The sequence below is a fragment of the Parus major genome, chromosome 7 (genome assembly GCF_001522545.3).
Source record: "Parus major isolate Abel chromosome 7, Parus_major1.1, whole genome shotgun sequence".
Classification (NCBI taxonomy): Eukaryota; Metazoa; Chordata; class Aves; order Passeriformes; family Paridae; genus Parus; species Parus major.
In genome coordinates this window covers 13368416-13392177 of record NC_031776.1, presented here as the reverse complement: position 1 = coordinate 13392177, position 23762 = coordinate 13368416, and the positions used below count along the sequence as shown (strand labels likewise).

At 36.7% G+C, this 23762-nt stretch overlaps 1 protein-coding gene across 4 annotated transcripts in view; it reads left to right on the top strand.

Moving 5' to 3' along the window:
- The window catches only part of NBEAL1 (neurobeachin like 1), a 76534-nt gene that overhangs the window by 6592 nt on the left and 46180 nt on the right, over positions 1-23762 (top strand). For all 4 annotated transcript variants that reach the window (XR_004498269.1, XM_015634492.3, XM_015634493.3 and 1 more), the window contains 8 exons: positions 8282-8373; positions 13504-13665; positions 14981-15062; positions 15253-15380; positions 16196-16278; positions 18385-18470; positions 20009-20315; positions 21200-21306. Coding sequence is in view for 3 of the 4 variants with exons in the window: in XM_015634492.3 (XP_015489978.1) it covers positions 8282-8373; positions 13504-13665; positions 14981-15062; positions 15253-15380; positions 16196-16278; positions 18385-18470; positions 20009-20315; positions 21200-21306 (1047 nt within the window). In the remaining variant the exon portion in view is untranslated. The remainder of the gene's footprint in view (positions 1-8281; positions 8374-13503; positions 13666-14980; positions 15063-15252; positions 15381-16195; positions 16279-18384; positions 18471-20008; positions 20316-21199; positions 21307-23762) is intronic.

Genomic DNA, 23762 nt, shown 5'->3' with positions numbered 1-23762 from the left:
TAATTACTGAGCTTTTTTTGCTGAAAGAATTATATGTGAATAGGGGAACAAACATCAAAACATGCACATCTCAACAGTACAGATAAGTGCCTTTTCTCTTTAAAAAAACACCAAATTTTTCAAGTCTAACTTTTCCAGTTTATCTTTGACTACATGGGAGGCTGCAGTGGAGGACGATGTGAGATACAACAGGGAACACCAAGAAATGAAAACTGTATTTGATTATTCTCCTCATAAACCCTGTCTTAAGTTTGGTATCTCAGGCTTCTCCAAGTGTCTGCAAATCTAAACATTAGCTGTGAGTTTTCTGTGCTGGTAAGATGTTTGTGTTTGTTTATGCATTCTCTGATATTTAAAGCAGTTTTGATAATCTAATTTATGATTGAGGTTTACATTTGCCTTTAGTAAGCAATGGGAATAAGTGATATTAAATATATAGTGGGTGGGTAAAGCTCTTGGGAGTAAAGCAGGGTATAGAAAACAAATGTGTTATTTACAGGAATCTGTCTCTAGTTAATTGTGCTCGTCATTTAACAACTGAACCAGCAGAAGTGCAATGGATGCCAAACAGCATTTGGACAAGTAACCCATATTCTGCTATGCCATAGTTTTTGAGGTTTTTTTTTTCTTAAAGTGTGCTTTTGAAAAGTGGATTTGGGGTTTTTAAATGATACACCTTCAGTGCATACATGAATTATACCTTCAGTACATTAAATAAGGCCAAGTGAGACTGAGGAGGCAAAACCAAATAGTTAAATCCATAGCTAAAGATACAGAAATTTGTTTTAGTTTGATTTGGTGTAATCACATGACACTTTGAAACAAATACAGACTTATTTTGCTAAACTGTACTCAAGTTCTCAGCCTTTATCTGCTGAAGACATGGCTAGGCAATGTTTAGCTGTTGATACGATGAAATAGGCTGATGTTTTACTGTTGTAGCACCATCCTGCTTCCATTCTGTCTATGATAAACTTGTACTGTCTCTTGCACTACACTGAAAGTTAGAAACTCATTGGGGCAAAAGCTGACTTTGTATGTGTTGGTGCTAAAATTTAGCCTTTTTCTCATGTAAAATAATGGCATCATTTGGGGTTTTAAAGCAATTAAGAGTTAAAATCTCAAGCTTTCCTAAGGTATAGTTTGAATTTTCATCAAATTTAGGCTAATCTTGACACTGCACACTTTTGACATCATGTTATTTTAGTTGCCTTTGAATTATTTTGGATGCTTCCCCTTAAAACACAACTTCCAGTTGGCTCACTGTGCCAGCTTTGATGGGAAAATTGAATGTTAATAGAATGTAATTTATTACAGTATGGTAAATTCCTGATAAGTGCTCCATGCAGTGGACTCCAGAAGGCTGAAACAGGGTATACCAGCTTGTACATGGGGCTTGCCTAGGGGTACTTTCTGTCAAATGTGAAGACATTAAAATCTGAGTTCCCATTAATTAGATTCATCCCATGGGTGGTATCAGTAGCATGCTAGTTTCAAGCTACAAGGCTGTAGTTGTATCATCATTCAAAAACAACAGCAACGAAAAAAAAGGCAAGAGAAAGAAAAGTAGAGGCTTTACTTCTATTTTAGTAAGAAAATTCTTTCATTTTGATTTTCCAGTTTTGTTGGTGATCTGAAGTAAAAAGGACAATGAATAAAAGTGTTTGGATTATCTTTAACTTAAGGCAATACTAAAAGATTAAAAATATTTTTTGTTTGTTTTGAAAAGAGAAGAAAAATATTGAACTTGACTTTAAAGTTCGTGAACTAAATTTTATCATGATTGACAGCTATAGGCTTATTTTGGTATAGATCCCTATGCTAAGGAGAATTTTTAACTTGTCCCAAAAATAGTTGTTTCCATCATGATTCACTGAAACTTCCATTTATAAAACAAAGCATCACCACTCCATCCCTTTCTGCTTTTAATTCTGGAAATGGAACAGAATGCTTGTGTGGATGTTGAAAATTGAGATTTATTGTTACTTGCCAGGAGCTTTTCTTCTTTTGGATCCACTGATTGAAAAAAATCAGTATTTTGATTATAATGGAAATCTGTACCCAAAGGTGATTCCCCAATAAATTAGAATTGATTGATTGAATTTATCAAGGCAGTTATATGAGTTTAGAATGGTTTATCATGAAGTCTTCTGCTAATTCTAACAGCCGTGTTGCTGCTATAACAAAGCTTTTCATATTTTATTTTGGCATTTTATATGAAAGGTTCACAAAAAGCATAAGCACTGTCGTATTTCAGAGTAAAGGCTGCTAGGAGTTCTCATGCTGGAAATGTAGCCTTTTATATCTGAAAACATGGAGAGGGAAGATCTCCCTTAACACAAATCTTCTAATTCCCAAATGAATAGTTTATTTCAAACACTGTTGAGAAATGTTCTGCAATTCTGCATTATGCAGACTACTTAAATTAATTTAAAGATGAGTAAACTCACCAGTGATCTAAAGGCAGTGTTTCATGTTTAGTTTCCTAATGTTACATTTTGTAAGTCTGATTCAACCTTGACACCAAAGGATTGTTCTTATTTTAAATAAAATGCTTGGGGATAGGGGATTAGTTATGATAATGCCAGTGCCAGTGAGATTTTATGGTTGTGCTTCTAAGCACAATCCACTTTGAAGGTTGACTGAGAGCTAGCACAGGAGTCAGACCCGGCTGGCCGTTTGATGGCTGCATGTTAAATTTAATGACTTCAAACAACTGGCTTGTCAAACAAGTCAGGCTTGTCTGATAGTTGGACTCTGAACTGCCCTGCAGGGAATTTTTGCCTTTAGAGCATGGAATGTGACACTGCAAAAAGCCTCGGGTGGATCCAGCTTTTGTTTAGAGCAACTAATACTTCCTGAACATATCTATAAAATTCTACTGAGCTTTGCCCTTACAATTCTCTTCCTGAAGCCTTAATAGAGATGGAAGTTACTACTAAATTGAAAAGAAACCCTTTAGATAAATACGTAAATAGTGTCGGTTTGAAACCTTGGGTAAATGTGCCTGTATTCCACTGGCACAGGGCTGATGACTTTCAGTTGGGTGGACTTCAGTGCCAATTTCATGTGAAATGTTTTCATTTAACTGAGAGCTAGCTGTAAGACTACTACTACCTGACTTCTTAATGGATCTAAAAAAGTGTTATATTGGTTCAAACATTTCTTGTGACCTTCTTGCATAGGCAGACTGAAAAATGACAGTGTATTAGAGCATTTTCGTCATTCATTTAATCAGTTTTCATAGGGACTAGAAGAGGGTCTTGTAATTTCCAGACAATTTAGTGTATCAAAGACTAGAAAGTCTGTCCCAAGCTAGTGTAGATTTTGGCTGTAGTTTCTTTTCACTTAATTTTCTTAGAGAAGGTCGTGTCTGTCTGAAGGGCAGATCCTCACTGGCTATCAGCTTTGCCTCAGCATGATTCAGTGCTGAAGGTGGTGAATTGAGAGCTTGTCTAAGAACAGCCATGCTAGACTTTATACATCCATATTGCAGGTGTTAACACTCCATGGGAATCTCGATAATAGTTTGGTAGTGTTCAGTCACAGTATTGCATACTGGGGACCAGTACAGTGGGTTTATCTAGCAAATGTTTTTGTTTTTTTTTTTCTTTCTAGCATTGTACTAACTGTTGGAAAAGAAATAAACCAAAAACCTAAGCCTCCTCTGGCTCTTTAATGGGAAACAGTATTTTTAGTGTGTTATGGTTTTGAGTGGTGTTTTTGGTTGTTTTCAGTACTTGTTAGGAATACTCTGCTGCTCAGGCCTGGCAGTGTTGTTTTGTTTTTTTTTAAGTGTAAAGAGCTGTAGCAACTCTTTCAGGGAAATGGAGGCCTGAAGGGTGGTGTGTCGTTGTGCTGGGTTGGGTTATTTGTTTGTTTTTTTAATGAAAACCACAGGTATTTAGGGAAGGGAAGGAACAAGGAAGTATTTTCACTTTCAGGTGCTCTGAGCTACATTTGATTTAATAGGCACAAAGGATTTTTTCATGAGTGCAGGCAAGCTATAGCACTTGCTACAGCAGTTTCACAGGCCTCCACTACAATGGGCTGAGCTCAGAAGCCTAAGCTTAGCCTCTGAAAACCTGTGGCTATCAGCAAAAGAACTTTTATACTCCTGGGCTCTTTATTTTGTTTTTCAGGGTTTTTTAATAGATTTTCACTTTTCTTACAATTACATCTTTAAGGTAGCCTTATTAAAACTCTGATTGTTTCAGTTTATCACTTTGAAAAGAATGGCTGACTTAAATTGGATTTTCCCTTCTTGGAGTTCAAGCTGTGGGGAAATTACCTTCCAGAAGTTTTAAGGCATGCAGTTTCTATATGTGAATTATTATTCAAGTAAGTTATATAAATTTGTCCCACACAAAAGCTAGGCAAGTTTCAGATTAATAAATGGAAAGTTTAGTTAGGCTTGTAACTTAGAAGGCTTTAAGTTTTCAGAAAATAGCATTTCTTATCTTGTAGTAATTGGAAACTTGTAACTGGTGAAAGGCATTTTATTACCACTTACAAGCTTCTTCCTGCTTTTACTGCTGCTGTACAAATCAAAAATGTCTTTCTTGATTTCTTGCTGATCTCATAGGACATGTCTGCAGAGTGTGTGTGGTGGGGCTGGAGAAGAATACCAATCCTCACACTGATTTATCACAGTTCAGCCTTGTGGTGTATTATCAAAGCATACGTTGCTTTGTAAACTGTGCTTTAAAAGTGCATCTTCAACCAGCACCACAAAAACAAATTGGAGCTGTTTTCTGACATACAGCCTCCAGCTACCTGTCTGCACAGTGATTACAAAAGGATAATTTTCAAAGAGGGGAAATACATCCCATAGTTTTTGCTGCTCCTCTGGTAGCAAGGCTTCTGAGTATATATAATAATTTATTCTGGTGTTCTGCTGCTTCCTTAGGAGGACCACAGATGTAATGTAGTAGCTCACAATTTATAATGAACCAGGTGGAGCTGATGTTGCAGTTGAGTGATTTGTTGCCCTCAGTAGCAGCATGAATCCTATGGGATGCTCTCTTCTGACACCTTACGACACATATTGGTCATATTGCAATGTGTACGAGCTTGGAAAGTTGATCTGGCGCTGGAGAACACAAATGAATTAATGTTAAAGTAAGGTTAATTTGTGTTCTGCTGTTAATATGGTTTACCACTTCTGTTGTGGGAAAACAGAGTGTGGGAAAACAGTTGAAAAGGTGAGTGGGGGGAGAACTTAACAGAAATACATTATTTTTCATTTTTGATTCCATCAAATTTAAACTCCAGATGAAGTGGGAGCAACTGACCTCAAGAAAAAGTTTAGTTCAAGATCAAGATGCTGGCTAGGATAATTGCATTGTACATAAAATCACAGTGTAAACAAAACAGCTGATAACTGCTATTACTGCCTGGTTTTACTATGGATTTGGAATTTTAAACCACTGTAAGAAGCCTTTGTTTCTCCTAAACCATGACGCCTTTGGTTTGGAAGAATGTAAGATGCATCTGACTCACATAGGCTGGTCTTCAGAAAGGTTGTATGTATTGAGCTGTGTTTTAGGACATTTATATGTGCTTTTCCAAGCGTAACATTTACCATTTTCAGTTTCCTTTCTTAAACCTGCTTCAGTAAAATGTAGATTTCTTGCAGCTTTCAACAGGACACTGGTGCCTGGGATCTGCAATGATTGCTGCTAATAAAGGCAAAGAAAACCCAGGCCAAATCTGAAGTTTGAAAGCTGTTTATAACTTCTGTTTCTAACATTTTTGAAATCCCTTACATATTGTAATTGTAGCCCATCTGCTAAATATTTTGTCACTTTTTCCTGGAGTTTTTTTGTCACTTTTTCTACTTCACAAGTTTTCATTTTTGTTCGTTTCTGGAAAGGAGGCATGCCTCTGTTAGCTGGTGTATAAATGGTGATCTATTTCTTGGTGTTTCTCATGTTACTAGGTGATCTTGTTTACCTTTTTGCCTTCATGATTTTTTTTTTTTTTTAAAAAAATTCCAAGTTGTTTTGAGTTAGTGCTGTTGCTTGGATGGAAATCTCTAGATTTGACTCTGAGTCAACCGTTGCATAAACCATTTTCTGCTGGCACATACCAGTAGTGCTACCTGATATTTTGATATCAAATCTGATTATTTTAATAACTTGGAATATTACATTATTAATTGAATGGCAGAGGATTGAGATAGAAGGGAGCTGGGTTGAATAGTGTGCTGCAGGGAATGGCCAAACAGTACTGCAGTTCTTGGTTTTTACCAGCACTGGAAGGAATTCTAGTGGCAAAGTAGATTGAGCAGTATGTGCTCTACAGGTAGGCAAAAAATTTTGGCTTTTTCATAACATGTGGTTTACTCTTGCCATCTGTATAAGTGCTATTTCTTGCATATTTTGTCTGCCAGTGTCCTCTTATCCCTAGTCTGGATAGCTTTGCAAAGGTATTGTATTTCAAAGATAAAGAAGCTTGAAACTGATTTAGGCTATATCATTAAAAAGGAGCAAACAGGCATTTAATATAATTTTGTCTTTTGCCCTACCCTTCCCCTTTTCTCCTCCTTGACTTTTGTTAAAGCAATTTAAAGTCAGATAACGTTGTTATTTGCACATCATATTTCATGGTGACCAAGAAAAACAGGTTTTTTACACAAGTTTGCTGTTAGCTATTAGAAATGAGCCTGAGCTGTGTCAACAATTATAATTTTGGAATATGAATAGAATCAATCTAGTATTTCTTGTTGGATTTCAAGGAGAAGTTTCTCATGCCAAGGAAGGAGCAGTTTGTTCAACAGGGAAAAAGTCACATAAGTTCAGTTTTTGCATGTGTATGTGGCCATTGTCATCAGAGGCATGGACACATGGATATGGCAGCATTTCTGTTCATTACTTCCCTGTGATTGTTTTGTCCTTTGTAGCCTGAGCTATATTGTAATTACTAAAATTACTAAAGGGGGGTTCTCATGCTTTATAGCTGCTGTACTTGCTGTGGAAAGAAGCTCTGAGAAGAGCTTTGCACCACTTGAGGTTCTGGATTTATGTGTTTATTGTATTCTGAGATTGTTTTGTTTGTGTGGGTTTTTTTACTTTGTTTTGTTTCATGATTTTCCCCTGTGGAGGGCTCTTTTGTAAGTTGCTGTTTTGCACTGACAAGGACTCTGTCAGTCTTTGTTGGTGACTCTTTCTTTTACACTGATATTGCTGCAGAAGAGTGTGTGTGTTAGAGATACTCACTGTTTGCTCTTTGATCTTAATTATGCAGGGAAACATTATCTTATTTGGGAACATCTGTGGTAACATAAAGGCAACAAACGAAAGGGAGGAGGTACAGAAGAGAGAAAAGGATGATGAAAAATGTTTTCAACTTCTGCAAAATCTTTTAAATTATGGAGTAGATTCAGAAATCATTTGTAATCTCAAATACTTCAGGCAAAAAATTTAAAACTGTTTTGAAAAATATTTGTAGCATGAAGTGTGGGACTGTGTGCATGTGTATTAATGGACAGGACTGAAAATGCAGAGAAATATGTTAGCTATGGGCTGGCAACTTGTTTTTGCAAATTAAGCAGCTTGACTTCTAAGTAAGACTACCTCAAATGCATATTTTGGTAGAACTTCCCTGTGTGGTTTGCAGTGGTCTAATATCTGTCCTATTCCCTGGGACAGTGTCCAGCCCTGAGGGACTGCTGATCACAAACACAGTCTTTGTGCTCTACTAGGAAGCTTAAATATAATTTTCTATCTGTTTTATAGCTATCTAGTATGCAGGTCACAGTTTCTGCATTGTCTTTCTGAACACCATCTGTCTCTAATCTGCTGTTGTTTGCCATATTGACCCATGATCGAAACAAAAGTTATTTTGTGATTAGGATTGCTGTTAGGGTTCTTACTTAGTTTCATGAACCTTAAGGAGTGTTGTGTACTAGTACCTATGGTATCAAGACCAGAACACATTCTAGTAAGTTTGTGAAGCTGGTATGGATGACTCTGGAGAATAAGTTAAGATTGTTCATGAGGGGAAAAGCTAAAATGCTTTGGTTGACAGTGGTGCAAGAAGGGGAGATGCATAAACTAATGAATAGAGCAAAAATGTCCCATCAGCACAATGTGGCTGAAACTTTCAAAGTACACAGGTGGTTGTTTTTTCTTTTGGTTCTAAAAAATGTGTATTCCTCCCTTTCTCCCAGTTGAAATGCATTAAACTTTAAGTAGCTTTTTATTTGAGGCAGTACTGCAGAGTTGTTGAGAGATGACCTTGAGTGCAATATTGCCTAATGCTCTCTTCCTTTCTACAGAAAGATCCAGATTACCTGAAGCTCTGGTTGGATAGTTTTGTGTCTAGCTATGAACAGTTTCTGGATGTGGACTTTGAGAAGCTGCCAACGAGGTATGTAGAATTACAGACTTGTTCATCTTTCCCTGATATCTGAAACACACCTGGCTGGGAGCCCAGTCTTGTTCAATGGCAGTGCTGCCTTTAAACAAAAGAAAGTTTTTTTGTTGTTAAGTGGCACTCCCATTCATTTCAAGGTCAAGTTGGGTTGAGAATGATGTAACTAGACAAATACTGGTATTTGCATTATATTAGGAAATTGGCATGAGTGCTTCTTGTTCTTGCTCATAGAAATAAAATTGTTATTTCTTGTGTTCCTCATAATTTTTTGAATAAGTATTTATTAAATGTTGCATATGAAATAGTGTTTACTATCTGCATCAGCAGTGACAGAAGAGAAGCAAGATATAGGTAAAGAGTTTGTAATTTTACTTCAGGGATTGCTTTAAGGTTGAATGAAATACTCAATAAAAGATTTGGATATTCTAATTGAAAACATTTAAAAATATGCACCAGATATAGACTTGAGAGTGATCTCCTTTCATCCACGAAGACTTCAGGGTAAGAGTATTGCTGACGTCCCTCATGTTGCTGACCAAAAGCTCCCACTTAAAATCATGAGGGTCTGTTGGAGCCTGATTTCAGAGTTTCATATTCAGTATTTTAAATTTGTATGCTGTGTTATCATGATTGTGTTTTCATGTCTAACTTTGAAAATGAGGAGTAAAAACTTAGGTGTTGGGTGTTTTTTCTTGCTTTTGAGGTGCTTGGATGAACTAGGGATTTTAAGAAAAAACAAATGTTAAAGGATTCAGATTTCATGAGAACTGCTGTCAGTATTATAGCTGATACAACTAATGGTGTTTGAAAGCAAAGAATGGTGCACCTTGCATGATGGCTGCATTCCAAGCCTTGTTGAAATCAATGGAAATTCTTTAATGGGCTTTGGATCAGATCCTGTTTGAAGTGCAAGTGATAGCCTCGACTGTTACAAGGAAATGAAGAATGCTGCAACTGGATCTCAGCAGATAAAACCTGGACTTCCCAGCTCTTTGTATTAAAAATTTCCTCATAATGCCTATATGAGTGCAATTACCAATAAGCAAGACCTTCAAGTTAATTCTGTGTTCTTTCTGAGAATTTATTCCTTTGTAGTATCAAAAATGCATCTTAGGATGTTTAGTTAAGGGAAAAAGTTTGTCCTTTGACACAGGTTATCTTTAGCATATTCTATCATATTGAAATACAAACACTAGAAGAAAAGAATGTCTTGGAACTTTGATTTTAAGTTTTTTTTTAATTTATATGTACTCTGAGTTTAAGCGTTTTTTAGTATACGTGTTCATGGTTTTCATGTTGGTTTTTTTTTCAACAACATAAAGCTTAGTTATGCAGAACAGTACCAGCATCTTCATTGTGATAAATGGTGACTTTAGTGGGTGTAAAAATAATGTGTGTTTTTCTGAGCTTAATGACAGGATTAGTGATTTAATCTGGAAGAATAGCAGCATGTGGATTTAGACTCATTTGTGTAACAGATGTAAAGAAAAAGCATCAAGACAACATAGGGATGAAGGCAGATCGTTCCTGTGCTTTTATGCTGCATTAAAAAAAAAACAAACAAACCTATGGCAATCAGATACTAGAATTAATAAAGAATTGCAGTTTCTGTCCATACTTGCATTTGTGATAGAATCAGACATTGAAAAGTGAAATGTGTTATCTGTTTGGGCTTTGTCAATTTGTATTACAGGCCTTTCCATTGTGAAAACAGCAATACTGGGTGCATGAAAAAAAAAAGTAGGTCAGTGTGGAACCACCAAATGCTGATTTCCAGTGATTCCAGGGGCCACAGGACCCTGTGGACTCACTTTATTTATTTTTTAAACTGGATTCCTTATTAGACAGCTAATTCTCTGTTGCTCTTAAAGTATGATACTAGCTAAAATGAGAAACTGACTGATATTTTCTTTTTTTTTTTTTTTCCTTCTATAAGTCTTGGTATGTTTTTCAGCTAAATGCCTGAAAGACCTTGATGCCAGGAAATAATGAGAAACTGTTTAGGGAGAAGGCTTGTACAGATTGCTGGACACACTAACCTTTTGGAAGACAGGCATGAAATTCGTGTCAGTCTAAAACATATGTGAGGGTTTTTATCATCCAAGAAAATACTAGTTAAGAAATGTAAAGATTCTATTGCAGGTTTGGTTTTGGGTTTTTTCCTTCCTGAAAGAAGGACTCTTAATTGGCACTGTCAGTTGATGATTTAACTCAAAAGAAATTCTTTTCTATAAATTAGAATATCTAATTTCCTGAAGTCTGCTTTGGAAATGTGAAAGATGCTAAGCAGTACAGAATTAGGAAACCTCTAAATATAGTGTGTGAGTGTATCCAGTATGATTTGACTGTATAAGTAGAGATTATACAGTTACACATCTTATAGGCTTACACAGCTTCAGTTCTACCCCATCTTTGTGACTCTACTCTGTATGAAATGGTCCATTGATGATGTTATTAATGACTTTGCTGCAAAGGTGAATATAGCTATGCTCATGGTTGGATCATTGAGCACAAAAGACCAGTAGACCTGTATGTTATTTCCCTCAAAACATGTATCCATGTCATATATATTTACCATAAAAAGGATAAAACCTTTACCAGCTGGTCTGAGGATTTTTTTCCCCTTGCTGCAGAGGAATTGTCATTTGATTCAATAGTTTTAAAAATAACAAAGGCCTCTGGAGTGTTGTCATACTTTTTTTCTGCTTTTGGTTCGCATGATCTTGAGCAAAGGCGCTTAAAGGAAGCTTGTGCAAAGTATCACAGAAACCATATTTTATTAACTTGCTGACTTCAAATCCACATAAAAATGATGCAGAAATCATGATAGGAATGATGATTACATGGTTGTTGAAAAGTAAAACCTGGTTTGCTACAGCAGTTTCTTCCCAAGTGTTTTTCCCAACCACTGTCAGAGGAGAGTTCCCAGTGTGTGTTTGAGCTGGAATAGGTGCATACAATGTGGAGGTGATTCAGTTCCCTTTCAGACACCTGACATAGTTTCTATGGCTGCATAGCCATGTTAATGTAATGAAGGAAATTACCAATAAAAAGAACCCAAATGTGTCAAGTTCTTTGACAAATTTTTGAGATAGCATACCAGCAGTAAAATAACAATGATAGGGTACGTTTTTTTATATTCAATTTTTTCCTTCCTTTTGGAGTACTTACTTTAAACAGCAAGTCTGCTTGGGAAAAATTGGTACTACTTGTCAACAAATTTAAATCTTTCTTTTAAATCAAAGGTTTTTTTGGTGGTGTAGTAGTAATTTGTTCTGGGGTAAAAACAAACTTGATTACTTATAAATGTTTACATTTATTTGTACACTCTAGTGTATTCATTTTCCGTAATGCAAATTAGGATTTCTCATGCTGGTCTCACATATCTCCCAAATTCTCATGGCTTGTGCAACACACAGGCAGCTCCTGCAAAGAAAACATTCTTTGGGATGTGAGGCATGAAGGGTATGCTGTTTGCTCTCTCGTAAAGCATTTCATGATCTTACTGAAAAAGGCTTGTTGGCCATTTTAGGGAATTAACTTCTGGAGATATTATTTCAGCTGTCAAAAATTACAGTTTTCCTGATACTGAGAGGGAATTATCAGAATCTGAAACACAGAATCTGAATTATTAGATTATGAGAAACCATGCTTGTAGTTCCAGAGAGTGTGGATCTGCCAGCATCTTGAGAAGTGAAGTTGCTATCACAGAAATTAAAATTTCCTTCTTGGCATTTGTGTTGGAACAAAAGCAGTTGCTCCCAGTTTTGTGCTTAGTGCTGCTATCTGTTTAGATCTCAGGCTATAAAATATGTGTTACAACTCTTTGAATCCCTCAAGATTCTGAATTCCACGATCTGAAAAGCAAATTGCACAACTGTATGAAGGGGCTAGGGAATGAACTGTAGGTGGTTGTGTGTATTAGTATAGGTAATTTTTCTTTTTGCTTTCTAGGATATGGGAGCTTTCTGTCACACCAGTCTAGTTGTTTTACTAATCTGATTTTCCCTCCTATAAAGGCTTCCTTTTCAACATTAGTGGCTAAACAATGGATTGTTCCCCATTTTCCTCAAATAATAGTGATCACATTGTATATAAGGTTACTCACTGCATTTCTACACTTCTTTTTTGGGCTTTTTCTCGCATAGATGGAACATACACTGCAGTCGTATCAGTGAGGTTTTGAGCTTGCTGAGTTTTTTGTTGTAACTTTCCTCTGGCTTTGGCTGTGTTGAAGGCTTTTGTAAGCTGTGAGGCTCCTGCTTGTCTTCCTTTTTCTGCATACAGTTCATAGAGGATTTGTCTGGGTAAATAGCTGCTGCTAAAGGCTAACTGTTTTTAGCATGTGCAACACTGGATAAACAGTTTTCTTCCTGAAAAATGTTCTTACAGATCTATAGATTTCTATACTGTTACTGAAATGGGTTTCCTTATGGTTGTTCCTGGGTCATTTTCTTGTTTGGTTTTGGATCAGTGGGGAAAAAAATGAAACCACAAATAAACCCATTCTTTTCTTCATGTCTTGCTTCTCCCTGGTGTGTTTCTAAAAATGTTTTAGTTTGCAGAAAACAATAGGCAAGATAAATTTGTATGACTTTTTGAAATTTATATAAGAACAATGTGAGTTTCACTGTGGATGAATACCAATTGGGCTTCAATAGCTATGTAATAGTTGGCATCTCATTTATTTGGACACTTTTAATCTTCAGTAGAAAGTTGAAAATGTTCTTCCAAATGTGTTTTGTTCTCATGTTTCATTCCACTGTGGCTGTCCCTGAGGATTTCCCAGGCCATTTGTTTACCTGATGAAGATCATGCAGTTTCTTTGTGGCAATTAACGCAGGTCATTGTCTGGAGGAGGATTTAGGAAGCCACTTAAAAACTTAATAAATTTTAACGCTTTTTTTTTTTTTTTAATGTAGTTTATTGCTGGGGAAAAGAAAGCTCAAAGTGGCTTATTGTCACCAGACATTTCCTTGTGGTTCATTAGAAAGTGTTTGTGATGTGTCAATTGGGTGACCTTTCCCACAGAACTTCACTGGAACACTACATGAGTACATGGAAATCAATTGGCAGCTTGGCATTTGTATGATTAACAATTTTGTGTCTGGTTTTTTTCATTAGGGTGGATGACATTCCACCAGGAATATCGCTGCTTCCTGATAACATTCTTCAGGTCCTCAGGCTCCAGTTGCTACAGTGTGTCCAGAAAATGTCAGATGGCCTGGAAGAGCAGCAGCAGACTCTGTCACTTTTACTTGTGAAATTCTTTATCATCCTTTGCAGGTATTTGTTATAATTGTTACCACGGCAAGGCTATTGTTTTGTTTAAGAAATCTTGATGTAGCCTATAAATATAGATTTTAATGACACATGTGATGTGATTTGATGCCTTCCAATAGGTAGAGAGAAATGACACTTCTCACAGTCTTCAAAATAAAGGCAGAGGGAATAAAAGAGAGAGAGGGGAGAAACACAATCATCTTAGCAATACTGTTTGCAATAGGAATAGAAGGGGGTTAAACACTAAATTCCTTGTAGCTATAGAAGATAAATCTATGGGAATTCAAGGTATGATGTACCCCATATAAGAAATACTTGTAAAAGAAAAGGTGCACTCTAACAAGTGTTAGCTATGAAATAACTTGAGAGAATTGTACAGAAGAACTGTTTCACATTCTTAACATGCTTATAATTCCATAAACAGTTTGTGAACCTTATTATTGCACTACTCATGCAGCTGATTTCCTTCTGAAACTTCTGATTGATAGTGTAATTCTGTTGACACAAATAAATTGACTTAGTTTTTAGGGATTTATTCCTCACTATTTCTTCAGTTTGCTGTTGCAAAATGCTTTTAGAGAGAGGAAGGGGATAAAATATAATAGATATAATAATAATCTCCTTTACTGAGGAGTATTTGAAGCAGTATTTTTGAATACTTTGGCTCACCTTACCTCTGAAACAATACAAAGAGCTGTATGGCAGTGTTTTAAGTATCCTGGAATATTGAATATAAGCTGAGTGGATGGGTGGTAATAAGTTTCCGAGTTACAAACTGGTGTCGGCTTTACTTGCTGAAAAGTTCTTCTACATCATCACTTTGGTATCTGATCTTTGTAACTTCAAAACTGAGAAATCCTTAGTTGTTGCTTTATTTTCTAAAATAATTTATTAAGTGTTTGTTTTGCTTCAGAGAATTTAAAGTGAGTAAATGTTTCTAGGTTATATGTTTCCTAAAGTTTTAGAAAGTCTATGTCCTAGTAAAGTGGAAGTTACTGTCTTTGTTATCAGAGGACATTTCTGAGCTTTCTATTTAGGGTGTCCTGGGAATCTGCTTAACCTCTGAAACCCCAAATTCCAGATGGAATTGGACTGTAGCAGAGTGACTTCAGTCTTTCTTCCTGTTAGATGAAAACTTGTGTGCTCTGTAATGGTGACAGAAATAAACATTTGAGTATGTGCAGTCTTTTGGAGAGTATTTTTGAAATGCTGGTATCCTTCTGTATGAATATAGACAAAATGCTAAAACAAACATTGTTTGAACTAGCTTCAAATGGTACACTGTGTACAGTCTGTGGTTTTTATGTTGTCTTCACAGGAATTTGGCTAATGTGGAAGAGATTGGGATGTGTTCATACATTAACCATGTTATCACCATGACCACGTTGTATATTCAACAGGTACGTGGTTAATAATTCTTGTCTGTATTTCTGCCATCTGAAACCTCCTGCTCCTTTTTATGTTACCTGCTCTCTCAGTAATAGTGTTGTGTGGGGAGCAGTTCGTAGGTTCAGAACTGTTCTGGGGGAGGTCAAAATTAATTTTCAACTTCTGGAAGTTTTCTGACTGTGGCTTTCTTTTTCTCCTCAGTTAAAAAGTAAAACAAAAGAAAAAGAAGTGGAGGATCAGACCCCTATAGAAGAATTTGTGAGACATGCGTTGGCTTTCTGTGAAAGTCTGTACGATCCGTATCGAAACTGGAGGCAGCGAATAGCAGGGTATGTGTGGACTAGCACAGGATTGTAAATACTGTGGTTTATGAGAACTTTAACCATGAATCAATAGAATCACACCACAGAAATGTGTTATAGTTTCTCAAACTGGATATGACTTACATAACTTCCAAAAAAAATTTTACTGTTACTATAAAAGTTAAAAGAAAATGAAATTTGAGGATATATTGAGGGGTGATTGGTTGTAACTGATCACTGCATTAAGTCCTTCTTTGAAAAACTGGCCATTTTTCTAAACTAGTGGAACAAGGAAGCCAAAAGGAATGTGGTGGGGAGACTTGCTTGAATTAGGGCAAAAGAAGTTACTGAAGTTCACAGTGTAGATAAGTTACATCTTTGAAAATAGGTTTATAAGTGTATCAATAGAATTACATCTTTTTAATTTGATTGTGTGTTCCCTCCAGCCTAATGAACTCGTAATATTGTTTTGTGCCCATTTAAAATTGCTTGGTCAAGAAATTTGGCAGTATAGAAGATGTCTTAGTTACAATAAGCATGGACTAAATAAGAGATTGCTGGCTTTTTTAATTTATTTTTGTAACTAAACCATCTTGTAAAATGTTAAATATTTTTAGGTGCAGACTGAATGTGGGATTAGCTGTGATTCATGTTTTCAGGATGAAATGCTGCTTCAGTATTCTTTTTCATCCTGTAGGCAAAAGATAACTCCTGATTTATGGCAGTATTTTCTACTATGTCATGTTATAACTTCATATTATAAGTCATAAATTAATAAGTAAGTCATAAACAAATGTATCATGTCTAATTTATGTGGTGCATATTTTTTAATTTTATTGCAGACGTTTCCTTAGTACAGTTGAAAGGAGCAGACAGAAGTATAAACCAGCTTCCCTCACTGTTGAATTTGTCCCTTTCTTTTACCGTAAGTATTACTTAACAGCTTGTTAAAAATTAGTTTTCTTTAGAGGAATGAACTCTGTGAGTGCAAGTAACTTTCTCCTAAGCATGCCTGATAATGTAGAAATCCTTTACTTGGTTTCTTAGGCTGAATGAAGTGGGTTACTATGATTGCTTGTTTTTTGTACTTGTTCTTTGCTCTGAGCATTTCTATTTTGCCATTCATGCTCATCTTTGAAAGCCTTTTTCCTTATTTCCAGACTCAATTTCAGTGCCTAACGTGGTTTAATAGGGTTGGTTCTGTGAATTGCCAACTTTTCCTTTTATTGTGGTATGTGGTGATTGCACATGAGATCCCTGTAGTAGCTGCGCTGATAACTCCCATGGGAAAATAATCTTAGGGGAGTGTTTGTGCACTTCTGTCTCTTTAATATGATTTAACAGCTAGAAAAAATGAAGCTCTGTGCCATTCAACTAGCAAATGCTCCTTGGTCTCGAGTTTGGGAAACAATTTTCTCTCTGATTAAGTCATTAAATATCATGATGACTACTTTGGAATTCATGTGTTCTTACCATTACAGTTTGTTTGTGTGAAGGAGAAGGACTTACATGTCCATATTCTGTAGCTAAATCTCAAGATTGTGGAATGCCCAAGTAGTTGGCCAGTTTAGCATACCAAAGCATTAGTGCCTACAGAATTGAAGCAGCGGGAGGGGTGGGCAGTGAAGGAGTGAAATCAGCCCTTTTTGCAGCTATCCATTAACTTAGTTTTAATTGAAAATTTTAAAAAAGGTTCCATTCGTGGAGTGGTAGCATTTATGAATTTGATTTTTCTATGTTTGAGTCACAGCTTCTGTTCCCTGAGATTCCATTGCTGTGTACAAAAACTAGGATAATTGCCAAAAAGACCAAATTGTTGCTGCTAGCAAAATGCCCTTATCTACGTGCCAGAGCACTGGAAACCCACTCTAAAGGCTGCTACTGAGGAATGTCATCTGTAGGTTCCCTCCTCTCTATTCATTGGATTTCGTTGCCCTGTGGTTCCTTCTAAATCTCTTAAATATCATAAAATGTGACCAAGCTAGAAGTGTGCTAATTAGCTGGCAGGTGCTCATCTGCTTGTTGGCCAGCTGCAAGAAAGAATAGAGTAAGAAATTGCTGACCATGTGCCTTAAGCATTCTACCATACTAGGACTAATTTCAGCAGGGGGTGGTTTCAGTCTACCCAGCCTGATTTATTCACATTCTGCTAGGTACTGCTCTTTTCAATTTGTCTGAGGCTCTACAAAGATCCAGAGACTTTAAGTCAAGGAGTGGTGGTACTAGCTCACTAATGGTGTGATCATCTAAGCTTTGTTCTGTTTGGAGAACAGATTAGAAAAATAGCTCTGCAATCTTTTAAAACAGGCTTAGACATTCAGTTTATAGTCAGAAATCGTATTTGCCAATAAGTGGTTTTTCCAAAAATAATCCATTGTAGTTTCTTGCTGCTGTGTTAGATCTAGTGTTATTTCTGTAACAACAATATCCAGGTTATATCTTTTGCTGAGAAGAGTTCCTGAGCTGCTTGGGAATAATTTCTATCAGATATGGCAAGAGAAGAGATTCAGGATAGTTATCATTAAAGAATTTACTGCTAGAAAAGTTACAGATCTGCACAGTATTCTCTGGCATTCTGATTTAAAGTCAGCAAGCTCAGGGGCTGTTGTTTTGAGCTACCTGCACTGCATATGGCACCAAACTTTTCATGCCAAAATTTCTCTGAACTTTGTCACACTTGATAACTGGTTGTGTGTTAGAATGTCCTTCTATTTCTCATTAGTATGGACAAAATTGGCTCATGTTTACATTGTGAATCAAGAGCAAAAGTTGTGTGTCTATAGTTCTGTCAGCTGGCATGGGAATTTCATGCAAGTTGAAGGTGTGGCCCTGTGAATTCCTGGTAAATGTGGTAATGTTACTTTGATAATGCTGGAATTGGTGTGTTTGTGTTTGAGTTATATAAAACAAAGTGGAGATGATACAGTTGAATTTTGTTTTTAATTTGTATGATGGCACAGAATAGAGGAGGGTTTTTTTATTATTTCTTAGTGGAGGTTTTTTGAGGAAAATCTCCCTTTTATTTAATCAGAATGTTTTCAAGAAAGTGAACATCTCAAGGAAAGCCTAAAATGTTGCCTGCTGCATCTCTTTGGAGCTATTGTGGCTGGTGGTCAGGTAAGGATACTCTAAACTTTTCAGCTGCTGAAACTTCCAAATGCATGTTCCTTGTTTAAGACTTTTAAATACTCCATAACTTGTAAATGAGAAGAATTTATTATCCATGAATAACTATTTTTCTCTTAGGAACTTTGGGATCATTCTGGATAATAACATCTAAATGCTAAAAGCTGGGTCCTGATTTCAAGTAACTGTAGAAGTTTGCTGTTTAGAATAACTACATATTCATATGAACTTACTATAATATTAGGAAAAAAGTGTATAACTAGATTAGGAATTTCCACCTGCAAAGATGTAAATTGTGCATGTGTGTGTGCATGTGCATGAAAATGATCTAGCTTACATCCCAGTACTGAAGGTAAGCTGTTTTCAGTAGAAGGCATGGGGCCTTTATGTCTTGGAAGCTGTTTAAAGTCTTTGGAAGAATATGAGGAAAAGAGGGTATCCAGCAGCAGCAAAGCCAACATCCACTTTCTCACCTGACTTCTGTCATGTCCTAGTCTGGTCACAAGCAGCTGCTACTTCTGATGGTCTTGAAGAGAGTGTTTTTAAAGGTTGCCAGGGAGCTGCAATGCCAGGCTTTGCTCTGTCATGGAGGGCACATGGAGTATGAGCAGGATGGCCAGCAGCAGTTGACCTGACCGGCAAAGGGAGCGATCTCACTGTACCCAGACAGAGGAACAGGAGCAGCTGTGGTGGCTGGAACCAGGATCAACCAGCCCAGCTCACTAGACAAGTTTGTAGTGGTAAAGCCTAAAGTCAAGCCAGGAGGTCTGGTCAGCACAGCAGAGTAAGGGTTTGCTCTACTGGTGGTACCTAGAGTCAGCCATGAGGCCAGAGGTTGCCAGCGCCATCCATAGCTGTGAGGCAGGGCTAAGGTCAAGTGTCAGACAAGTCAGTGGGTCAGGTTCAGCACATGACATGGCCAAGCATGGCTATGGCTGCAGTGAAGACCAAACAAGGAAAAGGCTGAGAGCCAAATCTTGAATACAGCTCCCTACAGAGGGTAAGGAGTCCTTGACAGGGCTTCTCAAAGCTCACCACAAGCCTGGGCTGCTGTCCTGAGCCTATCAGCACAGTCAGGCCCCGAGGAAGAAAGGTGAGGAAAATGCATTCAGGACCCAGGCAAACATTTGCTAATTATTGTGTTCTTACAACATGTTTTAAACTATCATGAATCTGATAATCTAAAATGAGAACTCAGGTGAAGGTTTGCCTCAAATTAGTAGTTTATCAGGGATACCTTTTAAGAATGTTATAACACGTATTTAAATTATATTTCCTTTCCTGTATAAGCATTCCCTTTGAAAAAGGGAGCCTCTTTAAGTGAACGAGTTTGGATGCATTTCATCTGTAACCATCAACATAATCCAAATAGAATGTTTCTTAGTTATTTAGCAACTACACAGATAGTAGATATAATAATGCATATTGCACAGTTCAGATAATTCAGGTAGGTGCAGTTGGTTTGAAGAGGTTCAAATTCTTCTAAATTTATTTTTCTTAATATTTTTTTTTGTGTTAATGGGTTTCAGAGGAATGCTCTTCAAGCAGTATCTCCTGCCACCATGGAAGTCCTGATGCGTGTTTTAGCAGACTGTGACACCTGGGATGACAGAAACCCTGAGGAAGTGAGCAGGAAGGCAGAGCTGACTCTGAAGTGCCTGACAGAAGTTGTCCATATCCTCCTAACCAGCAGTTCTGACCAGCGCCAAGTCGAGACAAGTACAATACTGGAGAACTATTTCAAGTTGCTTAATTCAGACCATTCAGCCTTACCTAACCCAAGGCGATGCAGGCAGTGGGAGAGCAGATTCATAGCACTGCAGATTCAAATGCTGAGTGAGTACACACTTCCTTTCAATATTTCTTGACAATAACTCTGAAGCAAAAAATATTGACTTGGCTAAGCAATTGAAAAATTTCTAACATTTCTTCTTACATATTTCTTGTTTAATCATTTAATAATTAAAAAAATAACCAGAAGAAACCATATCAGATTGCTGCCATTTAATCAGAGTGTCAAGGTTCATAGACAGAAAGTCTCCATCACAAGAGAAAAACTTTGCTAGGCAAGAGGTGCCTTACTTATTATTATTTACTATTCTGTAATAAAATAGCCATATGGTACTGTTTTGTGATAGCTTGATTTTCAAATGGCATTGTTGTAAACATTGGCCAAAAGTAATAGCCTGAAAGACTACTATACTTTGGTATAAGTTTTTGGGTTAGAATTCAGGGGTTTGAGTTTTTTCCATTTTGATGTTCAGTGTGGGAAATAAAGGTGTTTCTTTTCCCATCCTTCCAAGAAAACTGAGGAATAGTGCTGTGGCCATGGAGAAAGCTTACAGTGTAAGGCTGCTGTAGAATGCAGAGTAATTGCTTGTTGAGGAAACAAGTATTCATGTGCTGTTAAAAAAAAGTTAATGCAGCTTCTGTACTCAAAATTGACAATGACTTGAAACAGAGGCCCAAAGCAATCAAAGATACTCATTAGCTAAAATTTCTCCATAATACTAGGCTATGTGGTAATTTTTAGTATCAAAATGTTTAGCTTTAGGCCTAGTGATTTGTTCTTAAAATGCATTTCATTCTTGATCAAAAATGCAGAGCATATAATTTGTCTAATTTTTTCCTGATGTTCTTTACAGAATGTGCAGGTAAAAATGCTTGATGGATTTGGGAAATGTTTTGTCTTTGATGCTGGTTCTGTTTTAATTTTATAGATACCATCACAGCCATGTTAGACTGCACAGATAGGCCTGTTCTGCAGGCAATTTTCCTTAACAGTAACTGCTTTGAACATCTCATTCGACTGTTGCAGAACTGCAAGGTAAGTTCTCCATTATCAGCACATTTTTAACAAAACCTGCCTCACATTATTACTAATGAAGTAGAGGTGTCTCGTGTCTGTAGTTAAAGCAGTGAATACTTACTTTGACTCCTGAGGAAAATACCTTTCCAGACCCTGCTCAGTCTCCAAAATCTGTTACTATGCTGTATCTTTGAATCACTGCTACATCTTTTCTTACCTATTAAAATCTCTCTTATGTCAGCCTTTGAGTTAAACGCAATGACCTCTTAACAGTGTATCTGATCAAAATAAAAATCAATCTCCTCTACTTTTTTATTTGGGTTTTTGTTGTGGGGGTTTGGGTTTTTTTGTTTTGTTTCTTTTATATTCTGTCACAACTGCTGTGAGATGGAGGTCTGAATTCAAATTTCAGAGGAATGTTTTTCCATTAAAAAAAAAATCTTTCTGGTCTGCCATTGTAAGTGTTTCAAAATATTTGAGTCCTGTGTGTGGCTGATATAAAACATGAGCTCAAGCTGTTAAAAATGTTCCTCAATTTTTTTTCTCTACATAGGATTTTGGGTTTTCATCTCAACCAGAAATGGTCATAATTTTCAAACTTCCACTGATTGCACTCATTTCATTTTTCCCTGTGTAAAAGAACACAGATCTGATGTAATTCTCTGAAGTATTTTATTTCTCTTTTTGTGCTATATTAGTGACATATCTGTTTTGAGCTCTTCTGATGCTAGATAATCTAATGCTAGCTACAGCGTGCAATTTGTTTCTAATCCATTTAGATTTTGGATTAGAGCGTATTTCACTGCAATGATGAATTAAAAATAAATGTGTTTGGATTATGTCCTAATTGTAATTATAATCAGTGGCAGAATGCCAGCTGACTTGAAGTGTTTTGAATAGTCTGTAGTTTTATTATCTCCTTCTGAAAATATATTGTTTGACCTTTCCATCCTTCTCCTGTTTTTGGGAATCTCCGCCTATTTTTGTACTAACCTGTACTCCGTAAGAAACTCCTTTTTTAGTTTCTTCTAAAATCATCAGCAGTGTGATGTTTACCCCTTCATGGAGACTCTTAGCATGACTTAGCTACATGAGACTCCTATTTTTTCTTGCAGCTTGCTGTTTTTATTCTGCCTGTCTCTATGTCACAAGATAGGTTCTTTTAAGGTTTTTTTCCAGAGGTACAGTCTCACCTATCACTCTGTTGTTTAGAGATCTCTTCTGCCAGTTTGGTACACAGTGTGCTTTTTTAGCCTTTTGCAGGCAAAATACCCCCACAGATGAGAAGTGGGAGAGAGAGAGGCAGGGCAGGTGTTGCAGTATATTTGTGCTTCCAAATATACTGTGTCTCCATTCTTGTTCAAAGCCAAATAGCAAAGATTGATTTAGCTGTGGAATTAGGATTTCTCCTTATTAGCTGGGGGTGGAGACCTTAGTTCTAGATTTTATTCCTTCATTTTTGAAAATTGCTACTGGGTTCCTAAGCAAGCTGTGTGTGGAAAGCATGTTCTGCACCTTTGCAGAGAGCATGAGAGTCCATACACGTATCTGAAACTCAGGGAGCTCTCGGATCTTCTGCAAACTTCAAATGCAAGTAATTTCTATGGAAAGAAAGGGGAAAGAAAATTCATACCACTGTTTCTACTATAGATTTCCCAAAGAGCTAGGGGTGTTCAAGGCTGTATTTCTACTCATACTTCCTAGTCATTTGCAGTATAACAGTCTTCTAAGATGTAAATCCCTTTTTTCCCCCATATTTGCTGGTTTGGAGGCTTATGAGCAAATTGTCTTTCTTTAACTATGCTTTAGGGCTAGGGATCTACAGAAAAGCTTTTCAAAACTGTTTGGTTAAATTTTGATCATCTGAATGTTGCTTTTTGCCAGTGATATCCAAAAAGAGGGACTATAATTTAGAGGTATCAGGAGGTGCTTGTCCTGTACTGAGAGTCATTGAACAAACTGGTTTGTCGATGCTGAATCGTTTCTCACCTATTTAACTCTCTCAGAGGTCAGACTTTGAGCAAAGAACAATGACCTCTAACAACAGGTCTGATTAAAAGAAAAAAATGTGATTTTAGAACAGATTTTTAAAAGAAAAATTAAAACCATGATATCAAAACAGACATCATAAGAAGAAATCTATTTTTCCTTTACACATGCCTTATAAGAAATGAAGTAACACGTGCCAAAAGTTTGATGGACTCTTTATTTTTGCATTGTCTGCATTTGCTTTTGTTTAATGTTCTTATTCTTGCTAATGTTATAGTCCTTGAGACATATTATAATTACTCTGCATTGTTAAGTGCTCCTGCCTGTGATGTACCTTTCAAAGTGTTTCTAAGGATGTGCTTTCACACCTATGTAAGTCAAAGTAGTATCTTGAGTGTTGTCCTTTGTTTTGCCCTAATTTATGGAAGTTGATTTTTGGGTTGTTCCTCTTCAGGGAGCCTAAGCTAGCGGATAACAGAACAGAG